The sequence below is a fragment of the Ambystoma mexicanum genome, chromosome 1q, assembly GCF_040938575.1.
Source record: "Ambystoma mexicanum isolate Mex_15411 chromosome 1q, UKY_AmexF1_1, whole genome shotgun sequence".
Lineage (NCBI taxonomy): Eukaryota > Metazoa > Chordata > Amphibia > Caudata > Ambystomatidae > Ambystoma > Ambystoma mexicanum.
In genome coordinates this window covers 755,413,508-755,438,373 of record NC_090922.1, presented here as the reverse complement: position 1 = coordinate 755,438,373, position 24,866 = coordinate 755,413,508, and the positions used below count along the sequence as shown (strand labels likewise).

Genomic DNA, 24,866 nt, shown 5'->3' with positions numbered 1-24,866 from the left:
AATGTATTACCCAACCCTTTTTTGTTATTCTTTATTAAATGTAGTTGAATAAACAACTTTTTCAATATTCAAACAAATTCAATTATAAAGTATGTATAAACAAAAAATCAAACAAGGTTAAAGTACATTTTGTTAAAAGTATAATAAGATTAACAATTAATCCAAATAAGTAAAATAAAACCATAAAATATCTAAATCAGTTAGGAATAATTTGGAAGGGCCTAACTTATGATGAGAGACTTACCTAAAGGCAGGTTCTAAAATATCAGGTACAGAACTGAAAACATAAATATAATTCAGATTCACAATGCCATTTTGACATTAATGCATAAAATAAGTCTCATCATTGTTTGACATGACAATCTTTCATAAATTGTAGGTAGGCCCATCACAAGTTAACCTTTCCAATGCTTACAGACAACTGCAGGATTTAATAGTCCTCATCTTTGTAGCTCTATATCATGGGCGACACACGCTTAAGTTTTAACATAATAGCCTCCAAAAAATTATGAGTGGCAATGCGAAACCCTCTCGTCACTGTGTGTGCCCGCCATGCCCGTGTGCCACTGTGTACCCTGCTTTCTTGTTACCCATACTGTTGCTTCATATCCATATGCCCCCCCTCCTGTCGCTGTATGCCCAGCTGCTTGTGACTCTGTGTCCGTGTATCGCTGTTTTCCCTGCTATCCTGTTCATGTGCCTGGTCTCGGGCGCTTTAAAGATTAACCATCATATCACACCACATCACTACGCTTACTCTCTACTATACACCATCACACAACTAGAACACAGCTATACCCTTGATAAATTCGGCCTAGTTGTTCATATACGGACACTACCCCATGAACACCTCATCACCCTAATACATTGCAGCTATCCCATGATATTCCGGTATGATTGCTAACATAATGTGTTCTTCGGGTCTAACGCAGCCAGAACACATTTTGGGTGTCCACCCACCAGACTGCACACATTCAACTGATATCCTCAGCACTGCACCTAATGCTAGTATGCAGCTACCATCCGGCAATTACACCTGCTGCACACATAACTGGTGCACCCACACACCCTACAACACTATCTTTCTATACTGACCAGAACTGCGGTTCCCAAGGGTGTTTAACCTACCAGCGCTTTTGGATCATACCCATGATATATAGAGCGCTATATAAAAGCAAAGTAACAATACTTAACGTAACATAACATTATACCTCATTTAACAGAGTGTGTGCATTATAAAGTAAGACACATCTACAAAATGACATTATAGTAGTGGGGAGGTGCGTGCAGAAGGGTATGATGTGTTGTGTATCAAAAGAATGTGTAACTTAATTGTGTGAGTGATTTTATATTATAGAACATGCGGGGTTGTACCTATGAGTCATGGAATTGTTATTCTTTTGAAATGTGCATGTTTCTCAAAATTTACAAGGATTTGAAAAAGTATTATTGTTTATATAAAGGTAAAAGTGGACATTTAAACTAGTGCTTTCTTTAGAGTGCCGTGTTTTTAAAATCATGATGACCCACATTGGAACGTATTTTAAGATCTTGTTATAGAAAGCGCTACCTCTCTCTCCCAGACTTCTTGTATATACTTATTGCGAAGAACCCTGGTGCAAGTCCGCCGCTCAATGATGCAGAAAGAGGTCATCCGGTTGAAGTACTGTAATAGCAGTGGTCATTTTGTATGAGGGAGTGGAGATGCTTATGACGGGCAGAGATTTGTGAATTATAAACCCATTTTAAATATATGTGTTGGATATCATTTAGTTTCACAAGGTGAGAAATAATCTGTCTTTCTGTATTGTGTAGTTCTATTTTGCCCAGGCGTGCCTGTGGCAGTTTTACAAACCCATAATACCTCACCGTAATCTAAGCAATATGCTACATTCCAGGCAGCTCAAGAAAGTCACCAGCATATATACTACATGGCTTTTATAGCTCATTCAGCCTCCACATCTCCAGAGTGCAGAATGGTAAATCTGGAAATGTAGAGAAAACAAAAGGCAAATCTATCATACAAAAATCAAAAGATAGATTAACACCCTTAAGATCATGGATGCAGTAGAGGGACATCTGTGCCACTGTCAAGGATCTATATGTGTCACATCTGTGTCCGCCTCAACAGTTCACTATCCGAATATGGTCTGACAATCCAAATGTGGATACATAACCACCTGTGACCCAGCACTTTACTAGAATCCACTAAGACATTGGACCTCATTACGAATGGTCAGAACAGGCGTGCAGAGCGGCAGCCGCGAGCAGACCAGGATGGTAGCAATGGTACCATTATGAACGGTACCGCTGCTACCATCCTCCCCATTCCCGTTTGAGCCCTATGGGGCTCAAAGTGAATGGGGACGTTCCGGGTCCCGCAAAAAGGGAATTACGGGGCCTTCCAAGATTGGAATGACCCGGTAAATCCCCTTTTGCAGGACCCGGAGCTGGACCCGAGTTTGGCAGTAGCCATGCCCTTATTAAATGCTTATTATTAAGGGCATGGCTACCTCCAAACTCGTAATGAGGCCCATTGTTTTTATTAGAATACAATCGGTGCTAATCTGTAGAAGAGGGTCCGACATGCCAAGTCTCTCGCAACTCATGGGAGTCTCCAGCAGATGGAGACCAAATCGAGCACTAGCTCCCAACCTAAAACAATCAAAACCCCAATGCAATCATATTGGGAAATTCATTTCTCCCGCTTTCTGGAGCAAAGTCTCCCTCCCACCTTGTTGGGAGACTTGGCATGTCTGGGGGGTTTAACTATGAACTGTGACTGCACAAAGAAGAAGGAAGATGGTCTGGGACCAGTGAATTGTGGAACTAGATGTGAATATAGACAAAGAGAGAAGCACATTTTTCTGCACTGATGGAAAGGCCATTACGTTACCAAATCTATGAATGTTTTCCTGTCCTTCTATACTTTGTATTATCTGATCTTCCAAAACATAGGTGTTAATAAACAACATAGCACTTGGATAGCCATGCCATTTTAGGGCCACTATGTTTACTAGATGTCATCTGTGAAGTACCTCATTATCTTTGGACTGTACTTAGAGCCATGGCAGTCTTCCCTCCTCAGCCTGAACCTTCTCCCTTATCCTTGTGTATCCCTCCAAGTTCTCTGTCTTGTTTTCCTCTTCCACCTTCCCCATCCCTTTTGTTTTTCTTCTTGTAAATGGAGTGAATGACCACTTTGCTTGTCACCGGTCTGTACCACATGTGCTCTTTACACTGCATTGTATGGCCAGCACCTTGGACTGCACCTTGTAAAACACACACACACGCCACCATGCACACTAATTTGCCAAGGACTGTGGAAACTATTATCTACCAGCAACTCCTACCACATATTTTAGTTCTGACTTTCTTTTTCACTCTTGCACATTTATCTTCCCTTCTGTCAATCAATGTGTTTGCTTTAAACTTCCAAAGTGAATTTGTTTTCACTATTGAACACTCTGTACATTGTGGTATATAACTGATTTGCTTTTGCCATCTGGCAGTATTTATTGGTGGATTAGGCATTAGACCTTGATATTACCTTTTACCATGCTTTACATCCCTTTTCATCCTGGAGGTGATGTCCACACTCATCATTTGATTTATCGCACCATTGTCATGTGCTGACTATGGGACTACTGGTGATCGGGCACTGTGGACTCCCTGTCTGACCAGAAACCATTGTTGGCACTGTGGGTTCCTTTCATAGTCTGCACTACTTCGTATTAAGTTTAACTCAAAATAAGATTACTGGAGTGCGCACCTTGGTCTCTTCTGTTTCACTGGGAGGTTGGCATCATCAACCCTGCTATGGCATGTTAAGATATGACATTTATAATGTGCCTATATACAAGTGTTTGAAGGCGTGACAAGTCAAGGGCGGGGGAACAGAGGGAAGACAGACAATGATCCTACTAGGCCAGGTGTCATTCAGATTGCACAAGTGCACGGGAAGGGGGAAAGTGCGGGGGTTAGGGGGATGGGACAGTGAAGTACATGGGATAATAGAATAAATAAACAATGAGTAAAAGTACGGCCAGCAGGTGGCAAGTCTAAGGGTAAGTGCAGACATCAGGTGTCAAGTGCTGGTAGTGGGACTGTAGGGATACAGAAAACAGTCACCAAGTGAGGGGGTTGCCCGGAAGGCAGTGCAGGTGTGTGTGACTGGCGGGGAGGGACCTGGCCCCGAGATCAGAGGGCTTCCAGGTAACCAGTGCAGTTTCAGTTTCAGCCAGGAGGTCAGCAGGGAGAGGAGGAGAAAAAGCAGAAGCAAAGAGAAAGGTTTTGGCCGGAGATGGTTCTCCTCAAGGGAGGCTGTTCCAGATGGAGGCCACAGCCGAAGAAAGAGATCTACCACCACTCGTTGTTTGGAGAAGCGAGTGACCCTGAGGGATTTGTGGCAGATGAGCGACAAGCTCGAGAAGGAAGATATTTAGGAAGAGAGATTTGAATGCACTGAAGCCCTAGGCCCCAGAAGGCCTCGTCCATAATGCAGAGGGTTTTGAACTTTATCATTGCAGCCACTGGGAGCCAGTGCAGAGATTTCAGTCCTGGTGATATAGGTATGGAGCTATGGTGATGTTGCATTACTGGTATTCAATGTCCTCCCCCCTGCGTATAGGCAATTAAAATGAAAAGAAAATAAGTATGTTGCTTCTCCTGAAATGCAGAAATCAAGTTCTCACTGATCCTGCTCAAAGTGCAAGATGAACAATATATTTCAATATGACAAGAACAGAAACTATATGCTACTTCTACATAACTGTTTCTTAAACTTTTCATACTGAGTAGTTATCTGGCAGTAACTTGATTTCATATGTTTTTATATTTTACTATGTTACCATATCCATGACACCACATAATACTCTATAGCAATTTTCCTTTAGTAATTCACAGCGTACAGCCTTCAACCCTGTGGGAGCACATTTATAACAGGGGGTTCGTAGACCCTCTCTGCCATTCCCTATCTCGCTCATAGATTGGAAAGCTCCATTTGATATCAGTACGGGACTGCCGCTCCAAAATCAGTTGACACCCTTTCAGCAGGGGGGTGGGGGGGTTCTGCTAATACGTTCTCAAAGGTGTTTATTAATAGTTTAATTTCATTGAATTTTGAAAAATCATTGGAAGAATATGGATATGTACGATTTTGTGATGAAGTGTTAATTATTGTACTGTTGAATAATGTGTTTTTTAGTGTGTTAAAGTTGTATACACTAATGACACAATAGGATAAATAAAACAATAAAAACATAAGTTTGGCACGACTGTGCTATTCACATTTCTTGGTTAGCCCTGTTTTTTGAAGATCACAGAGTGTGAACTTTGTTTGATTATGTTAGTTGTGCTGAATCTCAGGATGTCATCCCTTCTCCACGAGGGGGACACCCTTCCCATGAGGTCATGGAGGTGAGGCTGCTGCATGATTGTCTGTCTAGGGGTGCTACTCAGCGAGTGAATCTCATGGGGAGATATTCTCCCTCTGGGATACAGGCAGGACCTTGTTGGATAATGCAGTACAATACCCACTCACTCACCTTTCTTCTCCCACTTTCTTTATATTCTCCACACCATATAAGCTCCCCTATATATTTATGTTATGGCAGTGGCACCACTACTACTGGGACGTGGAAGATTAGGGCAGACTCCTGTGAGCTGTCCCCTCAAGGTACTGTGACAAGGACGTTCAGGACTGATCCCAGTGAACTGTCCCCTCAAAGTACTCTGACAAGGCAGGTACACAGAGCCCTAAATAGCCTCTCAGAGAACCAAAATGTTCTAGTTGTCAAATCTCAAGGAAGTTAAAGATGGAAGAAGGACTAACATTACTGTCAATCCCTCCTCGGAGGCACCACAAGCTGAGGTCCTTTTCTGCAGCAGGTATAGCGGAGACTGAAGCTGCTGACTGGGATGTAACAGCAAGAGATACAGAGTCCCTACCTGCTTCACCAAAGAACCAAGTGCTGAAAGCAAGCAAGGCAGAAGGCTCGGGCGCAGGAGAGTGCTGCATGATGTAAGCGAGCAGGTACATGCAGTACCCCTCCATGGAAGTGTGGCAGAGCCAGCGTGAAAACAGGAAGACCGAAGGAGAGCTGTCAGAAGACGCAAGAAGACCCAAGAAGGAGACAAACAACCTGGAGCACCGAAAGAAATGATGGGGGCTGCCCAGAGACCTCTGGGTTTCATAAGAAACTAATAGGAAGGGGCCTGGGATCCGCATACAAGAAACCAATAAAAAGGGGACTGGGTCCCGCATATGAGAAGCCTAAGAAGGGGTCTGGGACACACATTAGAGGAAGGCACCTGGCAGGAGAGTACACCAGGGCTGTACATTGACTTGCCAAGAGAAGCCTGATAAAGGCGTAGGGAAGGGAAACATTCTCCCAACCACATTGACTTGCCAAGAAAAGCCAGAGAAAGGCCTGGAGAAGGGAGCAATTCCCCCAATCACATTGAGCTGTCAAACGAGGCATGAGAAAAGGCTTGGGAAGGGAAGCATTCTCCCTACTTTGCAAACCATACCATCTAGAAGAAGGGAGCCATTCTTCTGAACCTTGAAGAGACAAATCCAGTTCAGTGTTGTTATAAGTATGAGGGTTAGAAGTAGGATTTTGAGAACTTGGACTTCTTGTTACGGACATTCTGACATTTCCTCATTTTTAGTTGAAGCAGGGAAACCGCTCTTAAAGTTAGGGATAATTAGGTTTCTTCCTTTCTTTTTGGTAACAATACAAGTCTTTGTCCAAAATCATGCAACCTATGTGTCATTCTCCTTCTTCCATTCCCTCACATAGTATTCTATGTGCTAGAGTGATTTCCTGGGCCTCTCATTAGATTTATGCATCTACAACCCACTTCCAGTATGGTCTCAGGGCCACAATGTTAAATGCTACAGAACTGCCAAGGACGTTTCCTAGAGCTAAAACCAGAATGAAAGCAACGATGCTCCTGAGGCAGTGAAACATGATTGTCAACACTGTCATGAATGTGGCTCAATTTAATGTGACAAATAAAGTGTACAGAGGGGACCATTTCCATTTGCACTGTGCAAAATACCCACCATGCAATTTAAAAATTGTCCACCATGTAGCCGAAAAGCTAATTGGAAAAGTGCAAATGCCTCACACAATTCTGATTGCGGGAAGTATTTGCCATGCATTGCTAGTGAATCATGGTGTTTTTCCAGCTTGCAAACGCTGGTGGATTGTATGTGAATCCATTGCATTACCCCCAGTGTAAACATCTCATAGCTGGCGGGAATGCAGCAGTATTGGCCAGGTGGAGCATTAAAATCAGGCAGACATGTTAAGTCCGTCCTGAAGTCCAACTTGGACTGACAAACTGAAGAAAATCCTGCAGATTAGTAAACGGGCCTGTACAAGTGTACCATCATATTATAGCTCCATTTACTTATCCTGGTGTGCCGGTACATGGCATCCCATGATTTCTGTATGACAGGAATATGAGAAAGTACTTTTACCTCCTTTGGTGCTTCTGTTTGGATGTAGTCTGAATAGATTTTATTGGCTTTCGAGGCAATTTGTGCAGAGGTTTTAGCTTTCTTGAATTCTTCACATGCCAGCCAGAACTCAATGTTCTCGTCACTGAACTCCGACTGCAGAAATGCTCTGAAGGCAGCCAGTCCATCTGCAGAGAGAGTCAGTCACACAAATTCAAGTCAGTCACCGAACCTGCACATGAGAGTTGTTCGTTTTTTAGATTTTTAACTGAATCCATCTACAACATTTGGTTCAATGGAGCAGGGAGTTCTGTCTACAGCGTATGAATACATACAGCGCAAGAAAATGTGTACACAACAAATACCGTGATCATTTTAGTGGTACATGACAAAAAAAGCACATTAAGTGAAACTATTATTGGCAACGGAGCCCAATGGAGACAGAATTTTGCGCAGATGATGGGCAATTGTGTACTGATATTTGTGTCAGTCGAGCAGGGCAGAAAATGGCGCATAACATATTGATAAGTGTAAACGAGCCATCTGAGGTAAATGACAAGTGCAAGAACAACATTGTTGATGTGTGTCCTGTGCAAATTACCTGCCCACTGTACCAAATTGTCTGACATTAGTGAATGGAATGTGATCCCGCCCTTGATGTCTTTCTCTACAAGTCTCCTTATGGGAATTGCAGTCATAGTAAAAACAGTAGGGACCTGATTCACAAAGCATTGTTCAATGGTATTTCCACTTCAAAAACGCTTTGTTAATCAGGCCCTTGGTATTTTCCTTACCACCTTTTGTTAAAATGCCACATATGTATTAATCAGATGGGGTTGCATGATAATTGTATTTCCACAGGTGGATAGAAAGTACATCATAAGGTAAATAAACCGTATTTACCCTGTTCAGTATTTTGTCCATCACTTGGGCCATTCATTCCTTAGGCAATCTAAACCATAATTGCCTGGCTTTTTCAAACTGGTGTTTTTTTTTAAAAAATACCTCAGTTTTGGCATTGTCGCCATGCTCATAAGGTGGCCCATACACACCTAGACAAGAGATTCTGGCATATAATAATACAAGATGCTGTTGATTGATTGATTGTTTATTTATATAGCGCCTATACACACATGCGTTTCAAAGCGCTTCAAGGCTAGGGAGGGAGCAAGGGAAAATACAATGACATTCTTACAAGGCCTTGAAACATTAAGAATGTGAAATTAACTATCGTACTAGGCCTGGCGGTATTTCAAATAGTGCAAGAGCTTTGACAATGCTAATGAAGAATGGGAGGAGGGGTAGGAGATGAGAACAGACAAGCAACTATTGCACTAGGCCTGACAACATTTCTGGTAGAGCCAGAGATTGACAAGAGGTGAGTGAGCGGGGGAGGAGGGTGAAAGGAGAGGAAAACAAAAAAAAAGTGACTATCATATTAGACCTGATGACATTTCAGGTAGTGCTGGAGGGGGAGGGAGGCACAAACAGGCAATTATCGTACTAGGTTTGACGACAATTCTGATAGAGTATGTGTATAGAATATAGTAAGGGGCAGGTGGGAGAGAGGAGAGTAAAACTGATTTCTTTTTCTAAATAGTGTTGATATTTTCCAATATTAGGATCTTCCTTTTGAACAGTGATCATGTCTGCATCTGTTCTGTCACTGGCAGTTTGAGATTGGGATCTGGTCACTGTTATGACCCTGGTTTCTTCCAAAAGAAGTTCCCCCAGTATAGCTCCTGTTTTGGCCAAGTGGTCAGCCAAATTATTTGCATTTTTAACAGAACCATGTGTCTTGGAATGACCTTTGATGTTTCAAGAGTATATGGTGATTCCGTTATATGTTACCCAATAAACAATAGTCTGGATCAGTATTCCATGTCTTATCAGTTTTTTTTTATTTGCACAAAACATGCCTCTGTTTTTCCAATTAATCATGTGGTCCAGAAACCCATTTTGCACATAATCAGAATCAGAGATAATTTGCAGTTTGGTATGTTGGTGCCTTAGGGCTGCAAAGACAGCTCAGCTTGATAAATCACCATCAGCTCTGCCACCTGACTACTTTGGGGACCTATTTTGTAACAAGAAGAGGGTTTGGAAACAGCATTCACCCAAACGTTCCCAATGGAAACAATTCATCCCTATACTCCCCTTCCGTAGTGATATGGTAGGCACTCCCATTCACAGAAACTGTGGGTAATCCTTGAAAAGTGTTTCCTTCATACACATTGTGTGTGGACAACAGGAATGCCTCTGTATTATCAGTGGTTATTAGACTTTCATCCTCAATACAGCAGAGTCATGTTAGTCTGTCAATCCTTGAACTGTAGGGCTTTATATGTTTTGGCTGTGCGTGACCTCCATATGAAAGCCCTGCCTTGATAGAATCCAAAAAGTAATTCTTGAATTAGGGACATTTCCTGTCCATATTCTATCACTTTGTAGACATTAGTGGGATGTCTCTACGATGATGTGCTCCCTTTGGATAACCAGGTAGACACCATATTGGTCATAGGTAAAAAAAAACCAAACACATTTTTTACTGCATTTCTTGCTGCAAACCAGTATATAGGGTTTAGGGTTAAGTAAATGCAAAGTGGGGTGTAGTCAGATGAGGGTGCGCAGAATTGGCCCCTCCCCAACCATATTGCCGTAAAAGTTGTAAAAGAAGGAAGTCTATACTCTCAAAAGGGGTGTGAATGTGTTTCAGTAGCAACCTAAACAGTGAAGTATAAACATCAGTTGCAGGGACATTAAGGTGAGAACTTAACACAACAAAACTCCTAAAATTCAGCTAAAGCCACATTAACTTCATGCCCCCTGTTGCACACCCTGTTACCAAAATGGTGACATCAAAGTCGACAAGCAGAGAGTGGGGATAGATCTCTCTTTTTTTGGCAGGAACCTCCCTCTGGAACAGCCTTCCTGCCCCTCTCACACTTGAGCCAGATCTCCTTAAGTTCTGGAAACTTCTCAATCCTTTCCTTTTCACTTCCTCATTCCCTCTCCCCCTCCCTTGCTAATTTGTCCACTGCTGCTGAGACTGGTGCCTGTACCATTGTGTGCCTTACTGGGGCCAGGCCCTCCCCCTCCAGTCTATCCCAGTACCCCTTACCAGCACTTGCCCACGGGTACCCTTCCCCTTCTAGCCTGTATCTGGTCCACCCCTTCCCTGCACTATCTGACCCTGACCCCTGGCTCCCCCCGGCACTTGCCCACCTGGGCCCCCCACAGCACTTGCTGAGCACCTGGGTCCCCTGCTTCGATGCACTTCCCCATCCCACCTTCCCTCACTTCAGCCCTTCCGCCCTGACCTGCTCCCTCCCAACTGCACTTACGTCACTGGACTTGCGTGATCTGAATATCACAAGGCCTAGTAGGACCGTTCCTTACTGTTATTGTTTTTTCTCCTCTCCAACCACTCCCCCATTGTCTTCTGGTACCTGGAAACACTTGAGTATAGGTGCCATAGAAATACCCAATAAATACATGAATAAATACATTCCTGATGACAACATTGGTGACATTACTAATTACAACATCTATGTGAAGGCATTGGACATAACATAATTTTTGACATATCTATGAAAGCTTTCATTAACTAAACATCAATGTAGGCCTCATCAGGTGCTTTGGGCAGGAGAGAGGAGAGAGAGGGGCCTGGGGATGGGGTTGAGATGGGGGTGGTGGAGAGTGAGGATAGGATGGCCTGATTTTTGATGTGAAATGGGAGACAAAAGTGCAGCAGATAGCCTTGTGAAGGAAGGAGAGAGGTGTACACTGCAGTTGGATTGGTGAGTTATTGGATATTTTGAAAAGTTCAGCCATGATATTAGGGGCTCCAGAGATGCAGTTTTGGATGTGGGCCCTGTTCTTGGAGCAGATGGAGAAACGATATTGCCTTTGGATCCGGTGACAGGCCAGTTTGTCAGGGGATGAACCCGAGGTCTGCCACTTCCATTCAGCAACTCTGCACTTACGTTTTAGAGAAGTAAGATCAGAGTCATACCATCCGTTGCACTTGGAGGCAGGCTTCAGGTGGATCCTCATGACATGGACAAGGATGTGAAGGGTGTTAGAGATGGAGAGGTGAAAGTTAGCAAGGACAGAGTCAGAAGCAGGGGCCAGATGGGGGGTTGAAAGTGCAGGCAAAAGCAGCGATTGGCACTTGCTTCATCAGTCAATACGTCAAAGGAGACTCAGGGCCTCTCTGTCTCCAGGGTGGTTTGGCCTTGGTTTGGAGAGGAGTTTGTAGTCCTCAGGAAAGAGAGTGTCAACAATAGTGACAGTGCTGGCTTTAAACAACATCTCTGTAAGGACAAGGATGTTGAGGTAAAGGACTTCAAGAAGGAGGCAAAGGTTCGGCACAACAAACTGCTGTCCAATCAAAATGAATGTCAATAGTGTGTCAATATTGGTCAGGATGAGACACTGAAACATTTAATGGCAGAATGTACCAAATTAAGTATACAGCATATCTACTACTTTAGACCTCTATTCTTACACAGTAAAGTCTTAGATATAGACACCTTTTGGTCTCTAATACTTACGACTGACAGAATCTGTGTGAGAATTGCTGTAATGAACTTTTTGCAAACATTAAATTGGAACTAAGAGGTCCTGGCACTTCCTGCTGACAATTAACTGACCATCATATTAAAGGTATAAATTGACAGAGAAAAGTAGAAGTTAACCTTTGATCCACACTGAAATCTATGAGAAACGTTTCCACCTGTTGTTTCCTTAAGCTTAAACGGTTCCTCTTCTCTTGTGTTTGATTTATGTATGTATGGCCAAAAGAATTTAATTGGATTGTTGGTTTTGAGTGAGATGGTAAACTCAATTGTCAAACTAGTATTATCATAGTATATTGAAACTACAATATTGTAAATAGGCAACTACATGAACCAGTTGGGTGCCTATGAGCATCCTTTTGATGTTAAATAATGTAATGTAACTTTGGTTTGACTTGCAAACTTTGGATGTCCATGAGTAAATGTTTTAATTGTATATTATGTAATATAATGTAATTCTTTCTTAACTTGTTTCTTTATTCTGTTATTTCTCTTACCAGCTGATACACTGGGAAATGTGTAACCAATGTTGTGAAAAGTATTGAAAAGTTGATACCATCAGCTATATCAATACAACGGGAATAAGACAGCTGTCAGAGGAGTGTTTTATTGCAGAACAAGCTTTCAAAGTAGCCAAATGAAGCTGATTACAACCTTTATAAGATTTCTGAGGAGGGGTACATAGGCTTGGAACTCCCATCATAGCTGGCAGAGAGGTTAGAGAGGAGGGAGGAGGAGTAACAGGAGAGAGGAGGAAGTTAATAAGAGATGGCAGGAGCTGTTCAAGAAGGAGAAGAGTAGGATGAAAGCCTTGGGCCATGATAGTGCCATTGTGATACACATTAATGATGCACCTAGAGGATGAGAAGGCTCCCATGATTACTTCCCATCTAGTGCCACTATTAATGGGTAAGGAGGAGAAAGGGTAGAGAGTGGAGACCCAATGCTGAGTCAAAAGCCCTGGGGAGGGGACAGAGAAGAGGCTGTCAGTAATAGTCTGCCTGGATGAAGCATTGAGGTGGGTGTCAGAAATAGGTAGGCCTGGTTTAGAGCACAGGAGAGCTTTTTAAAGCTCTTTCATTCCAGTCTTCGTGAGGGAGTTAGGATAGGTGATAAAATAGCAGTTATAATAGATACGTGAGGTAGAGAGTGCTATATGGGTGGTGTAGGATGGAATGGACAGATAGGGGAGCTGCACAGTGCATGGAACGAGTCACTGGGCGGCCTAGCAGCCAAGCAGGAACAGATAGAGGGTTGATTTGAACAGGATATGCAGCAATAGTGACAATACAACAGCTGAGCTTTGAAATATGATTGTGCATGAACCAATTAAAATGGCAACAGTTAAAATACACCTAGATATGATTGTGCATGAACCAGTTAAAAAGGCAATTGTTACAATACACCAAGATATGATTGTGCATGAATCAGTGAAAAAGGCAATGCTTACAATGCATCAGCTGAGCTTGAAAACAATGTTTGTTTGCACAAAACCAGTGTCTGTAGTTTAAAATGATCCCCAGAGTTCAGAGAATGAAAGACACCTTGTAGGCATTCAAGGAGATGAAGCAAAGTGGAGTCACGGCACCGGAAATTTAAAGGAGAAAGCCGGATGGGGAGATAGAGGTGGGATCGACAAACATGTTTATGGGGAGCATTATATAATGAAGGGCTGCAGAGCATGAGATAGATTTAGAGGAGTAGCAGGGATACCACATAGCCGGTGAGAATGTTAAGTGCCCAACCAGGAGGTACAGTCGGGGCCAAGGCAGCAATGCCAAGGGAGGAGAATTCGATTAAATTGTGTGGCAGCAGGGAAAAAGAGATTGAAAGCTGTGAGTCAGCACTGCTGTGGATGGCAGGGCAGTGTGCAGCTTGTCCATCCAGAACCCAGGGGGGGCAAGTATCAAATGATGATGCCAGCAGTAGAGGTGGCACTTACCAGTCAAAAGGTGGGCAAGTCACAAGGAGATTTGTGGTTAGTGTTGCGAAATATACAGTGGGCACGGCTGAAGGCCGTGGCCACTCGGCATGGATGAAGGCCATGGCTAGTGGCCCCTTAATGTGTTAAAATATGCAGTGGGCATATCCGAAGGACATGGCTGGTGTCTGGTTACTGTTGTAATATGTACAATGGACGCGGCCAAAGGCCAAGGCTGAAGGCCATAGCTAGTGGCCCCTTAATGTGTTAAGATATACAGTGGGCACTGCCAAATGCTGTGGCTGCTGCCCATGGCCAGTTAGTGTTATTATGAAATCACTGATTCCATCAGTGATGTCAACATTGATGCCATATATGATGTAAATAGTGATGTCACCAGTGATGTCATCAGTTGAACACTGGGATGTCATCATTGTGGTCATAGCCTCCGCAACTGAGGGTGCAACATTAAGGTGGCTTTAGCTGAATTTCAGCGGTTTTGTTGCGTAAAGTTCTCACCTTAACATCCCTGCAACTAATGTTTTTTCCTTGAATTTCAAGTGTTGTACTATTCCATAGATTTGATCAGTACCATGCCATGTCCAGGCCCTTCCGCCGTGCCCACCTTATGTTTTAGAACACTACCAGACCATTAGCCATGGCCTTCAGCATGTTCCTGTTGATCTCCACCATACTGTACTGCCATATCTCCGTAATGCTATTTTGTGCGACATTGTAAATTCCTTCTCTTATAATATATATCTTCTCTTGAGCATTGCAACAGGAACGCTTTGAGTTAAGCCAGTCCTGAGTTTCCCAATCCGCTGAATTTCAAGGCTTTTTTTGCATTTTGCGTAATCACCGTACCTGCACTTTAACTAATGTTTTCTCCTTCAAGGGTTTTGTTATTCAATCGTTTTTTCCACACCACTGGCCATGGCCTTGGTCCATGACCACTGTATAGTTGAAAACACAAATGGGCCGAACCCACTGTATATTTGAAAAAAACAAATGGCCACTATCCATGGCCTACAGCTATGGCCTGTGGGCATGGCCGAACACAAACGGACCACTAGCTGGGGTATTTGGCTGTGCCTACTGTATATTTCAGACACTTGCGGCTGTTTGGGCTGTACATTCGAACAATTGTGACCTTTATTGTCTATGGGAAAATTAATGGGGAGTAGGGCAATACTGCATTTTTTCAGTTTTTTTTCTTAATAGCTTTTATACTTTGCAATGAATTAATCCCGAAATCAGCCAGGGCTCCTGCAAATACAAAGTTCTGCAATATTTCAACCACATTCATTGTTTAAGTCAAACGTTATTAACAATTCATTCCAACTCACATTAACTAAAACATGTTTTGAATTACTTTTTTGCTATATTTTCAGGTATAATTATAATTAGGGATTCCTTTTTTCAGTATTTATTTTGTATACTTATGGGAGTATTTTTCCAGTGTTTGCCAAAACTGTCAGCATATGTGTTTATCAGTGTTTTCCTGTGCACCCCCTTCAAACAATAATGGATCACAGTGTTTTCCAGTGTAAACACATAGATATGTGTGTATTGTTTCATTGTGTGTATAAGTAGGATATCATCTCTCCCGACTGGCTCCATCCATTTCATATGCCCTGGTTTTAGAGGTTAACCTAGAAATCCACCCGAATGCAACAATCACTCTAAGATATTAATCAATCACAGACTGATTTTGACCAGTTCTAATAGTGGTATTGTGTATAAAAGATGACTGCTTTGAGAATCACATTTTATGTTAGGCAATGAGCAGTGAGATTATATAATTTGCCAAAGAACAAACACACACTTTGGTTAAGCAGCATGCTATGGTCGGTCTCTTGGTGACTGTTGTGATACATCACACTTCCCCAATTTACCACATGTAAGAAGCATGGAAAAGGTTAAAAAAATGACCAGCTGCAATAATAAAATATGCCCACATACCTTTGCCCCATGGCAAAAATAAAAATCTGGCACCCATGAATATATGCACAGTAAGAGAACATATATCTTAAAATGAAAAATATAAATGTAGTTCAATGACCTTCCCTTTAGAAGAAAGTATGCAAGACAAACCAGAATTGGACTTTACAACAAAATAAATAAATAAATAAATAATGAACAGCAGAAAACCTGAGAGACGATATGTTCCAATAAATATGCTGGCAAAGTGTAAAAGGTGCTCACCTTTTTTACCCAGCCATCTGTAAGGAAATATTTAATGGAAAACTGCCCTGGGAACATGACAACCTAAGTAACATTCTGGTAGCCAAATATTTGAGCAATCTTGCCAACCTCGAAAAACCCAATAATGGCACCAGTGTCCAGGATTGCAACTTCTCTTGCTACATCCTGGGCAAATACTCATAACTTACTTACCCCCTCATTATTTCCCTTCCCCACCCACATGTCTGGCTTTGTACAATTGAGAATGAGTTCCCCATCTTGACTGGGAGACTGCAAATACCAGAATGCAATTCAGCACAAGGCCGAAAAGTGTCTCTCAGGGAGCACTGGGAACAGAGCAGATTGTGAAACCATATTGGGGGATATTATTAAACAGCCTGCAGTAGCAACGTGTAGTTATGGTTAAGTTGCACAACCCATAGGAAGAGCATTTTTTGGGTGGCTTATATCCTCATGAAACTTTGCAAAAAAGTTATATGGCACCATCAGATTGATTCTTCAAAGATTGTGAGGTTCATGCGGGGGGGGGGCAAGGTTATAGCGGGGTCCCACAATGTATTGTTTTTCCGATAGGTGGAAACACATATTTACTCATGCCTACAGCCCAAACCGCTGGATGGATTTTCACCAAATTTGAACTAGAAGAGTACTTGTAAATTTAGTGTAAAACCATCTAGTAGTTCTTTTTTTTTTAAAAGCCCAAAAAGTAGGTACAAGAAATGGTGATTTCTAGGTTTGGTGCACAGACTCACTTCCCTGTTTGGTCCACGGAAGGGCCACTGATTAGTGCAAGGGGAGACGTGATGTCTGTGGACATTGGCCACAACCACTGATTGGATGGTGAAAAGCGTGAGGTGTGTCATATTTATGTAAATGGCCGCCATGTTGTATCCGCAAACACCGGCCAGTGTCTGCAGATAGCTTTGCAGGGGAAAAGTCTGGAAAACTCATTTTGAGTTATTTGGTGGTGTAAAGAGGGGCTGGGAAGGGATAGGGAGTGCAATAGAGATGATATGGGGCTGTTTTTCTAAGTGGGAAAACTGGACGTGTGTGCCGTTCGCTCCACAGACACCACGGTAGTCCACAGACCACACAGTGAACAAGTAGTTTGTAAAAAACATTTGTGGTTATTTCATGGTTGAACGAGGGCATAACATGGTAGGGGAGTGGAATGAAGGTGATTTCGAGCTGTTTTTATAGGTGAAACAGTATGCAGAAATACAGTTGAGCCTGCAGTCTATTTCACTGTCTGTGGATATCATTTTGATTGCAGGGGGTTTAGGGTGAGTTTTATTATTCAACAGTGTATGGTATGTAGTTTTTATGAGGTTAATTGAATTGTGGTGGTTTTTGCCAGCTGACATATTCTTGGGGGGCATGCATGCTATGCCCCCCAAGAATATGTCCACTGGCCAAAACCACCAAAGTAGTAATATGTGTATAGTAATTATAGGTAATGTAGTAGGAATATAGCCAAAATCACCACTGTGGTAATATGTGTATAGTAGTTATATCTAATGTAGTGGGAGTACAAAATGTTTGCAAAATGGTGGAATGATTTAATTGTACTGCATATGGTACTTGTGATTGTAGTACAGTTGAGGATACTGCTTATAGCATATGTATTTGATTATACCTGCTATGGTTAATTTTTTCAATAGTGTTATGAAGCTGGAATTTCAGGTTTATTTTCTGTGGAAAATAACAGTACAATTTGTTAAGCAGGATAGTTTAAAATCATTAATTGTATACACTTTTACATATGCATTTTCTTTTTTAAACCCGCATAAACAGTACATTCTAAGTACTATGTTTGGTACATTAGTGTATAACACACTGCTGTTGTACTGGCATTTAAATAAATATTGAGTCATTGGGAGAAAGCAATCCATACTGGATGAAAAAAAATAAAGATAACCATTATGTGAGTGTAAGTGTGATAGTATGTTTGGTTGAAGTATGTTCTGATTAAGGGAATGCTTAATATAGTTAGATACCTGTTGGTGTATTCTAACTACATTAGACGTTAGAAGATAGTTAGTCATACAGAAAAATGAGATGGCATATTTGAAATGTTTTGCAATGAAGGGTATTTTTAAGTAGATACATGTTCTCGTATTCTCACTAGTTTGACTTTGAAAAGTACTACTGTAGTATTATTGATGTAGTTAGATACCTGTTGGTGTATTCTAACTGTTAACTGTGCTACAGTTTAGTGACTAAATTTGGATTGAAGGAATATTATGTAGGCATTTGTTGAATTTGCTGGTAACCTATGTTTTGGAGTAACAGAGGTTTCGTTACATTCAAACCAACCCCCTTTTTTTTTTACATATGCAGTATAGTGCCCTGAAGTGGTTGTTGCATCAGTCTAGTATACCACACATAATGTTGTCATACTTGGCAGAGTGTGAAACCTGTAAGCCTACTGTTATTTCTGGTACCATCTGCAGAGCACCTTAGAAGCATTATTATGATATATTCGTAATGTGAGTTCATTTGTATGGTGGAACGATTTTCTGAATTGCAAAATGGGCATAACATGCATGATTTGCATTCTGCAGCAGCTAGTGAAATGCAATGGTTTCAGAATTTGGTATGGATACATATACAAATTATATACAAGCTGGTCAAGTGGCACATCGAGTAGAGCGCTCGCTTTGACATCGGTGCAGAGCTTGCTAACGCAGGTTCGAATCCCGGCAGGGCCAAACTCAGCCTTTCATCCTTCCGAGGTCGATAAATGAGCACCACACACTGTGGGTAATAATAAGCAGCGCTCAGATACCTGAGGGTTTGTAGCGCTATATAAATGCCAAATTATTATTATTATTATTATTATTATTCATTAGGGATGTGCTCTTGTGAAACATGGTTTGTAGAGAGTGCATGTATGTCTCCACGTGTATGACATTTGGAAGATGTCATTCATACAGATGTGTTTAGTTCCAGTACTTGTAGTAAGGACATTAGGAATTATTGTGAATCTTTTTGTATGTTTATGGTAAACATGTTTACCATTCCTGCACAGTAATCCAATTCTTGCCTTATACCTGAGACACTGTAAGTGTTGTTAGGATTATATGTGGCATTTCTATGAAAGACAAGCATTTACAAACACAACTAGCTGAGCCATTTAAATAAATGTTGTGAGCAACTGGTGGCAATTGAAAGAGAAGATTCTGTGTTACATTGGCATAACAATGTACTCCAGATGTGTCACTGAATTTAAAAGGACCAAAGAGTTCTGTTTATGAATCGTTTGATGGGCCTGTAGATTTTTCTTGAGTAAAGGCATCTGTGTCTTTCTTTTCTGATGAACGTGCAGTTGACTTTGTAAGAGACAGATTTGTGGTTGTATTTTTGATACAGACGTAGCTGGTTGTTGTTTCTTCAGCTGTATCTATGGGAGATCTGTTACAGATTATGTTTGTGTTAGTTGTCTTTTTAAAGGTTTCTTTTTTTGACGTACATGGTATATATCTAGATGGGGGTGTATAATGCCCATATCCTGTTGTATTCCAGGATGCAAAGAATGACAGCTTTGACTACGTTTTCATCAATGTTAACTATGAATAGACCATTGCGTGTACGCAGACAAGAAAGTGCTACCTAACTCAGGCCTTCTTTAAAGACGGTGCTGCCAATGTCAGTCAATGCTGGATCTTGGGTTAGACCTTGTGATTTGTGAATATTGACAGCATACGCAAGAGATAGAGAAAATTGCTCTCTGTGTACGTACATGTCTTTGAAAAGAAGGAAACATGCTATTCCTGGCCAGTTCTTTTAACTTCTGCAAGTTTGTCAAAGTGGATGTTGACAAACTTAGTGTTCTTTTCATGTGGATGTGTTTGGAAGCCAACAACTGTATCAATTGCTCCATTGACTAAACCTTGATCTACATCAAGGTTATGTTTTAGAATTACTCTGCAGTTCAGTTGTGCTGTTCGTTGTTGACGTATAGGAAGTGTCATGCCATGCACTTCTAATTTGTCTGTGGAGCTGATATAAATATAGGTTGCATTTCTTTTTTCAACATTGTCTCGTTGAATTGCCTACAGCATGCAAGGGTTGCGATTAAGGACATGCACTTTAGATTTTGTAGAGTTAATTGTTCCATGAAATCAGGAGCAGAAGGGTTTCAGCCATGTTGCTCCTGGATTAGTCTACTATTTAAGATGGATTTTGCATCTTTAGTTAGCAGACCAGTTCCAATTCTTTTTAAAATGTTAGCATAGTGAAGTCTGTAAACTGATACACATTTTGAGTTAGTTCTCTGTAGTGAAAAAGTTGCCATAGGTTTAAATTTCCAGTGCTGCCGAGGTTATTGCAGGATTGTTTGTGTCCTAATGTTTTGAAAATAGGTTGACCTTGAACTGGTGTTAACTGTGGGAGGTCTTCTAAAACAATAACATGTTTTCCTACAAACAATACTGCTTAGTTGGTCTTCAGGACTTCTTGCATTCTGAGATGAATTAAAGCCAGCATGAGGTTGGAAACCATGCTTTCTTCCTCTATCAGGAGAACTTTCATTTGTTTGAGAATTCTGCATATGTCAGTAGCTGATCATTTGTAGTATACTAATTTGTTTTTGGGTGTTCTACGGGGAGGAGCAGTAGTCGGTGTAAAGTAACACCTCCTATGTGTAGGCAGCAAAATCTGTGGTTGTTGTTTGTTAAGTTGTATAGACATGTGCTGATTATTTTAATTAAGAATGTTTTACCTGAACCAGCTTCTCCACTTACATACAGCAGAGGTTTATAATTTATGCGGCTACATGTTTTACTTTCATGTTTAAACCCATGTTCAATTTCTTTAGTGACGTCTAGATAAATGGTGAGTTGTTCACCATTTAAATGTGATTCAAGCACTAACAAGTCTTCCTCAGATTGTTTATATTGATCCATTGTATTTTGTACCTCGGTCATGACAATTCCTGCTTCATTTAGAATGAGTGTTTCTCCAAGTGGTTCTTTGCTTTCTACAAGGGAAGGTTGACTACCCTAAGGAGTGTCTTTGTCTAGTTGAACTTCAATTTTTCATCTTGTTGGTGTTCATTGTCCAACATTTTGATGCATTCTTTGAAATTGTCATGTGTTATACTGCTTTAATTTGCTTTGATTGCAGCTTCAAATGAGCCATAGTTACATAATAATTATTTTCTTTTCTCAAATGTTTAACAAGTTGGAGTAGGGCCATGTAATACAGTTATCTATGTTGGGGAGATTTAAATGATAACTTTGTATGATTAATTGGACTGGGTTTGGTGAGTTTATCTAGGCTTCTTTCATAAGTTGAGACTGCATATTTGCCAGTACTCTCATTTGGTGTTATATTGTTTTTGTAGGTGCAGTTTTGGGCGATGTTGTACAGAAACATGTTTTCCAAAGCAGTACTTCTGTATGGGTAGTATCTGTCAATTAAATAATTTTGTTGTTTAAATGTCCTGGCCGTTGGGATCATTTGTGGCTATGGTGTCTGCCTCTTGGTAGGATTTTAGTACTCTTTGTCGGGATGAAGCTGGACCAAGGTTCAGCCAGACAATATGTTCAGATTTGCCATATAAGGCTGTACCTGTTAAATGGTCTGCAGCTTTGTAGCACCTGCATTCTCGATGGAAGAGCATTTGTATATTGAAGCTGTACAATTAATCTGATAGTGTTTTGTCAGATGATATGTCATCTCCAGGGTCTTTTAGTTCTGTTTTTTCAGCTTTGGCTGTGACATATCGTACAACTGCAGTGGAATTGTCTGCAGTGTATTGGATGTCTATGTTTGCATTCCACAAGAGGGCAATGATTGCATTGTAATCATTGATGTACTTGGATGCTTCAGTCCCTTTTACTGTTGTATGTATTTTTAGGGGATTTGCCTTTTACGCTCTGTAAAACATCAAGCTATTTACTTGCCCTTTTTAGGAAACTGGTCTAGGGAAGCCAAAGAGGCATTTGGTATAGTATTTGATTTTATTTTTATATCTATGTTGCCAATATTTGCCACACTTTATGTTTATGGAATCGTAACATTTGTGTATGTAGGTCACTATCTGTGGTTTCTGAAGGGATGTCTCAGGCAATGTATTTTTCAATAAACTGTAAGACAGTGGTGTCACTTTCATGGCCAACTTTTGGAGCATCTTTTATCCAAAAAAGTATGTGGATGTGTGGTGCTCCTCTGGATTGATATTAATTTCTTCAAAAGACATGTTGCACTTCTCCGAGTGGAGGAGTAGTTTTATTGCAGATAAAGTGCAGAATATCAATGATAGGTGATGGTAAAAGTACCTTGATACATCAACAGGATCAATAGAAAAGAGTTCTTGTGGTGTTTTTATATATATTCTGTCTTTATTATGGTTTGCACTGTGTAAAACGTTGTGCAAGTCACCCCATGCATACTCTGCACAACTTGAAGTAACAATCCATGTGGGTAAGTCTAGGTACTTTAGCATACAACATACATCAGCATGACGTTGAAGCCAGTATTCTTTTGTACCACGCATGTTTGCCAAGATATTTGTGATACTTGACTGCAAAACTTCATCTTTGGCTTTCATCTTTTGAAGCAGTTGTGTAGCGGAAATGTTAAAAAAGTTAGAGCATGTTTTTAATTTGTGTGCAACTCCATAACATACAGTTGCTAGCTCACTATTGAAGAAGAGGTGGAAAATGTATTCAACATTTTGTTTGTATCTGGGGTCTTCAGAATACATTCTTAAAGAGCAATATTCTGATGCACTAACTTGTGTGGACCTTTCATCATAACTTGCTCCTTTTCCTGTAGGAAAGAGTAGAGGAAGAAAACGTGCTTCTACACTTTTCCCCATATGCTGATTTGCGATCCTTTGGCTTGATTCATTTGATATGTTTGTAATGCATCGTCAACTGTGTCTTTTTAGTGTAGTTGGTAAATTGTATACTGGTCTAAAATGTAGGGTGATTTCTCTTATGTTTTCCTCTATGTTCATATCTTTGTAGTATTATTTTTTTTTTCTTTTAGATATTTATTGTAGGGCGTGTCTTACTTTGTTTAAGTCGACTAGTTGTTGCCAAATTTTGTTGTCTTTTGTTGGTACACCATAAACTTATACAATTAAAGATTGATCTATTGGTCTTTGTATTCATAGAGTTTATACATTTTCTTTGAGATCTAATGACACATATACTTCTTTGCCACAGATGCCCTATAGGAACTCGGATGGAGGTAATTTGGCTGATTTGGCTGATTTCGGTTGAACATGTATTATAGCTTAAATGGGTGTACTGTTTGGATTATAAAGTTATTAGTGATAGCACGTGATGGAATTTGGTTATTGTCAAGCTTTGTGTTGCAGTTTGTGCAAACTGTTGAGAGTTCAGTTATTTTGTATTTCGTTTCTGCTTTTAGATATACAGGTAATTAGAAACATTGGGATTATTCATTGCCATCTATTTTGTAGGCTAAATCTACTATTTCTGTGCTCTTTTTATAAAAAGTTCTGCGATAACAGACACATATTTGGTCTGGTATTTCGGCAGATGTGTTTTGAAACTTTCCTATTTCTTTTTTGTATGTCTTCATTAGGACATCAGTGTTTATGAGATTTTCGGTACTGTTTTCTAAAGTTACAGAATTTCTAAGTCAACTTCAGTTCCAATGTATTTACATTGGATGTACTCTATTTCTTAAAGCAGTTCTTTGGCTGATCCATGTAGAAGAATTGTATTTAAATTTTGGAGTTGTAGAGCAGGAATTTTTGCATAATGTAGTCTATGCACAAGAACCCATATAGCAGAACGGTGTGTTGCTAACATTTTGATGTGGTGGAAGGTGCTTTTCCAAGCAGTAACTAAAATGCAATCTAATGAATGTCCTCGAAGTCCAGTGTGACTACTCACTGGACAAGAGTCCATAGTTTGTAAAGTTTTCATTTTACTTTGGTCTGTTAGTTTCACATAGTGATTGATGAATAGTCATAAAGAATTTAAGGATTGTTTGCATGAATTACACATTGAGCTGCATGTCCATTTGTACACTGGATGGTTTGATTGGGTGAAATAAGCATTTGGTTGAAAGTTTGTTGGGGATGTTTTTCTATAGGGGTTTCTTTTGCCATAATGGTGTTTTATACCAGTTCATATCCTCAGCCATTATTGTCTATGGCAATTGTGTTTTTGTTGTTCCTGTTTATAAGCGTCTTTGAAATATGGTTCTGTCCTGTTTCAGTGAATCCATTCACCATCACTGAAGTTTGAAAGAATCTCTATATTGACACTGCACAGGTTTACAAGTACTTTTTGTAAATTATTGTTTCATTTAGTTAGTGGTTTTACTCTGCTTAAAATCAATGTAAACAATGTTTTCTTCCTTCAGTTGAAAAGTGCTGTCAATTAAAGCTTGCAGGATTAGACTCCTGTGGTAGTTTTTAAGGGTATATCATGAATTTTCAGCTATTATTATAAGATTGTGAAGAACTCTGCGGTGGAAATGATTTTGTAAGATACATTTCTAGGATTGCTTTACCATGACTACGTTAACACTCATAGAAACAGTGTGAGGTTTGTCAGTAGGTCTGATTTTTTTGTACATATCTATTTTCTTTTAGTTATTGCAAGAGATGCCTTACCATTTTTAGTCATGGCTGGTTTAGTTTTGTTGAATTAGGTCACTAGCTCTTTTGTTTTAAAGTTTTCTTTAAATTGTTTTAGAG

At 40.5% G+C, this 24,866-nt stretch overlaps 1 protein-coding gene across 1 annotated transcript in view; it reads right to left on the bottom strand.

Moving 5' to 3' along the window:
• LOC138521836 (regulator of G-protein signaling 21-like) overlaps positions 1 to 24,866 on the bottom strand; it is a 493,022-nt gene that overhangs the window by 37,606 nt on the left and 430,550 nt on the right. The window contains exon 4 of the mRNA XM_069634971.1: positions 7,490 to 7,656. Coding sequence (XP_069491072.1) covers positions 7,490 to 7,656 — 167 coding nt within the window. The remainder of the gene's footprint in view (positions 1 to 7,489; positions 7,657 to 24,866) is intronic.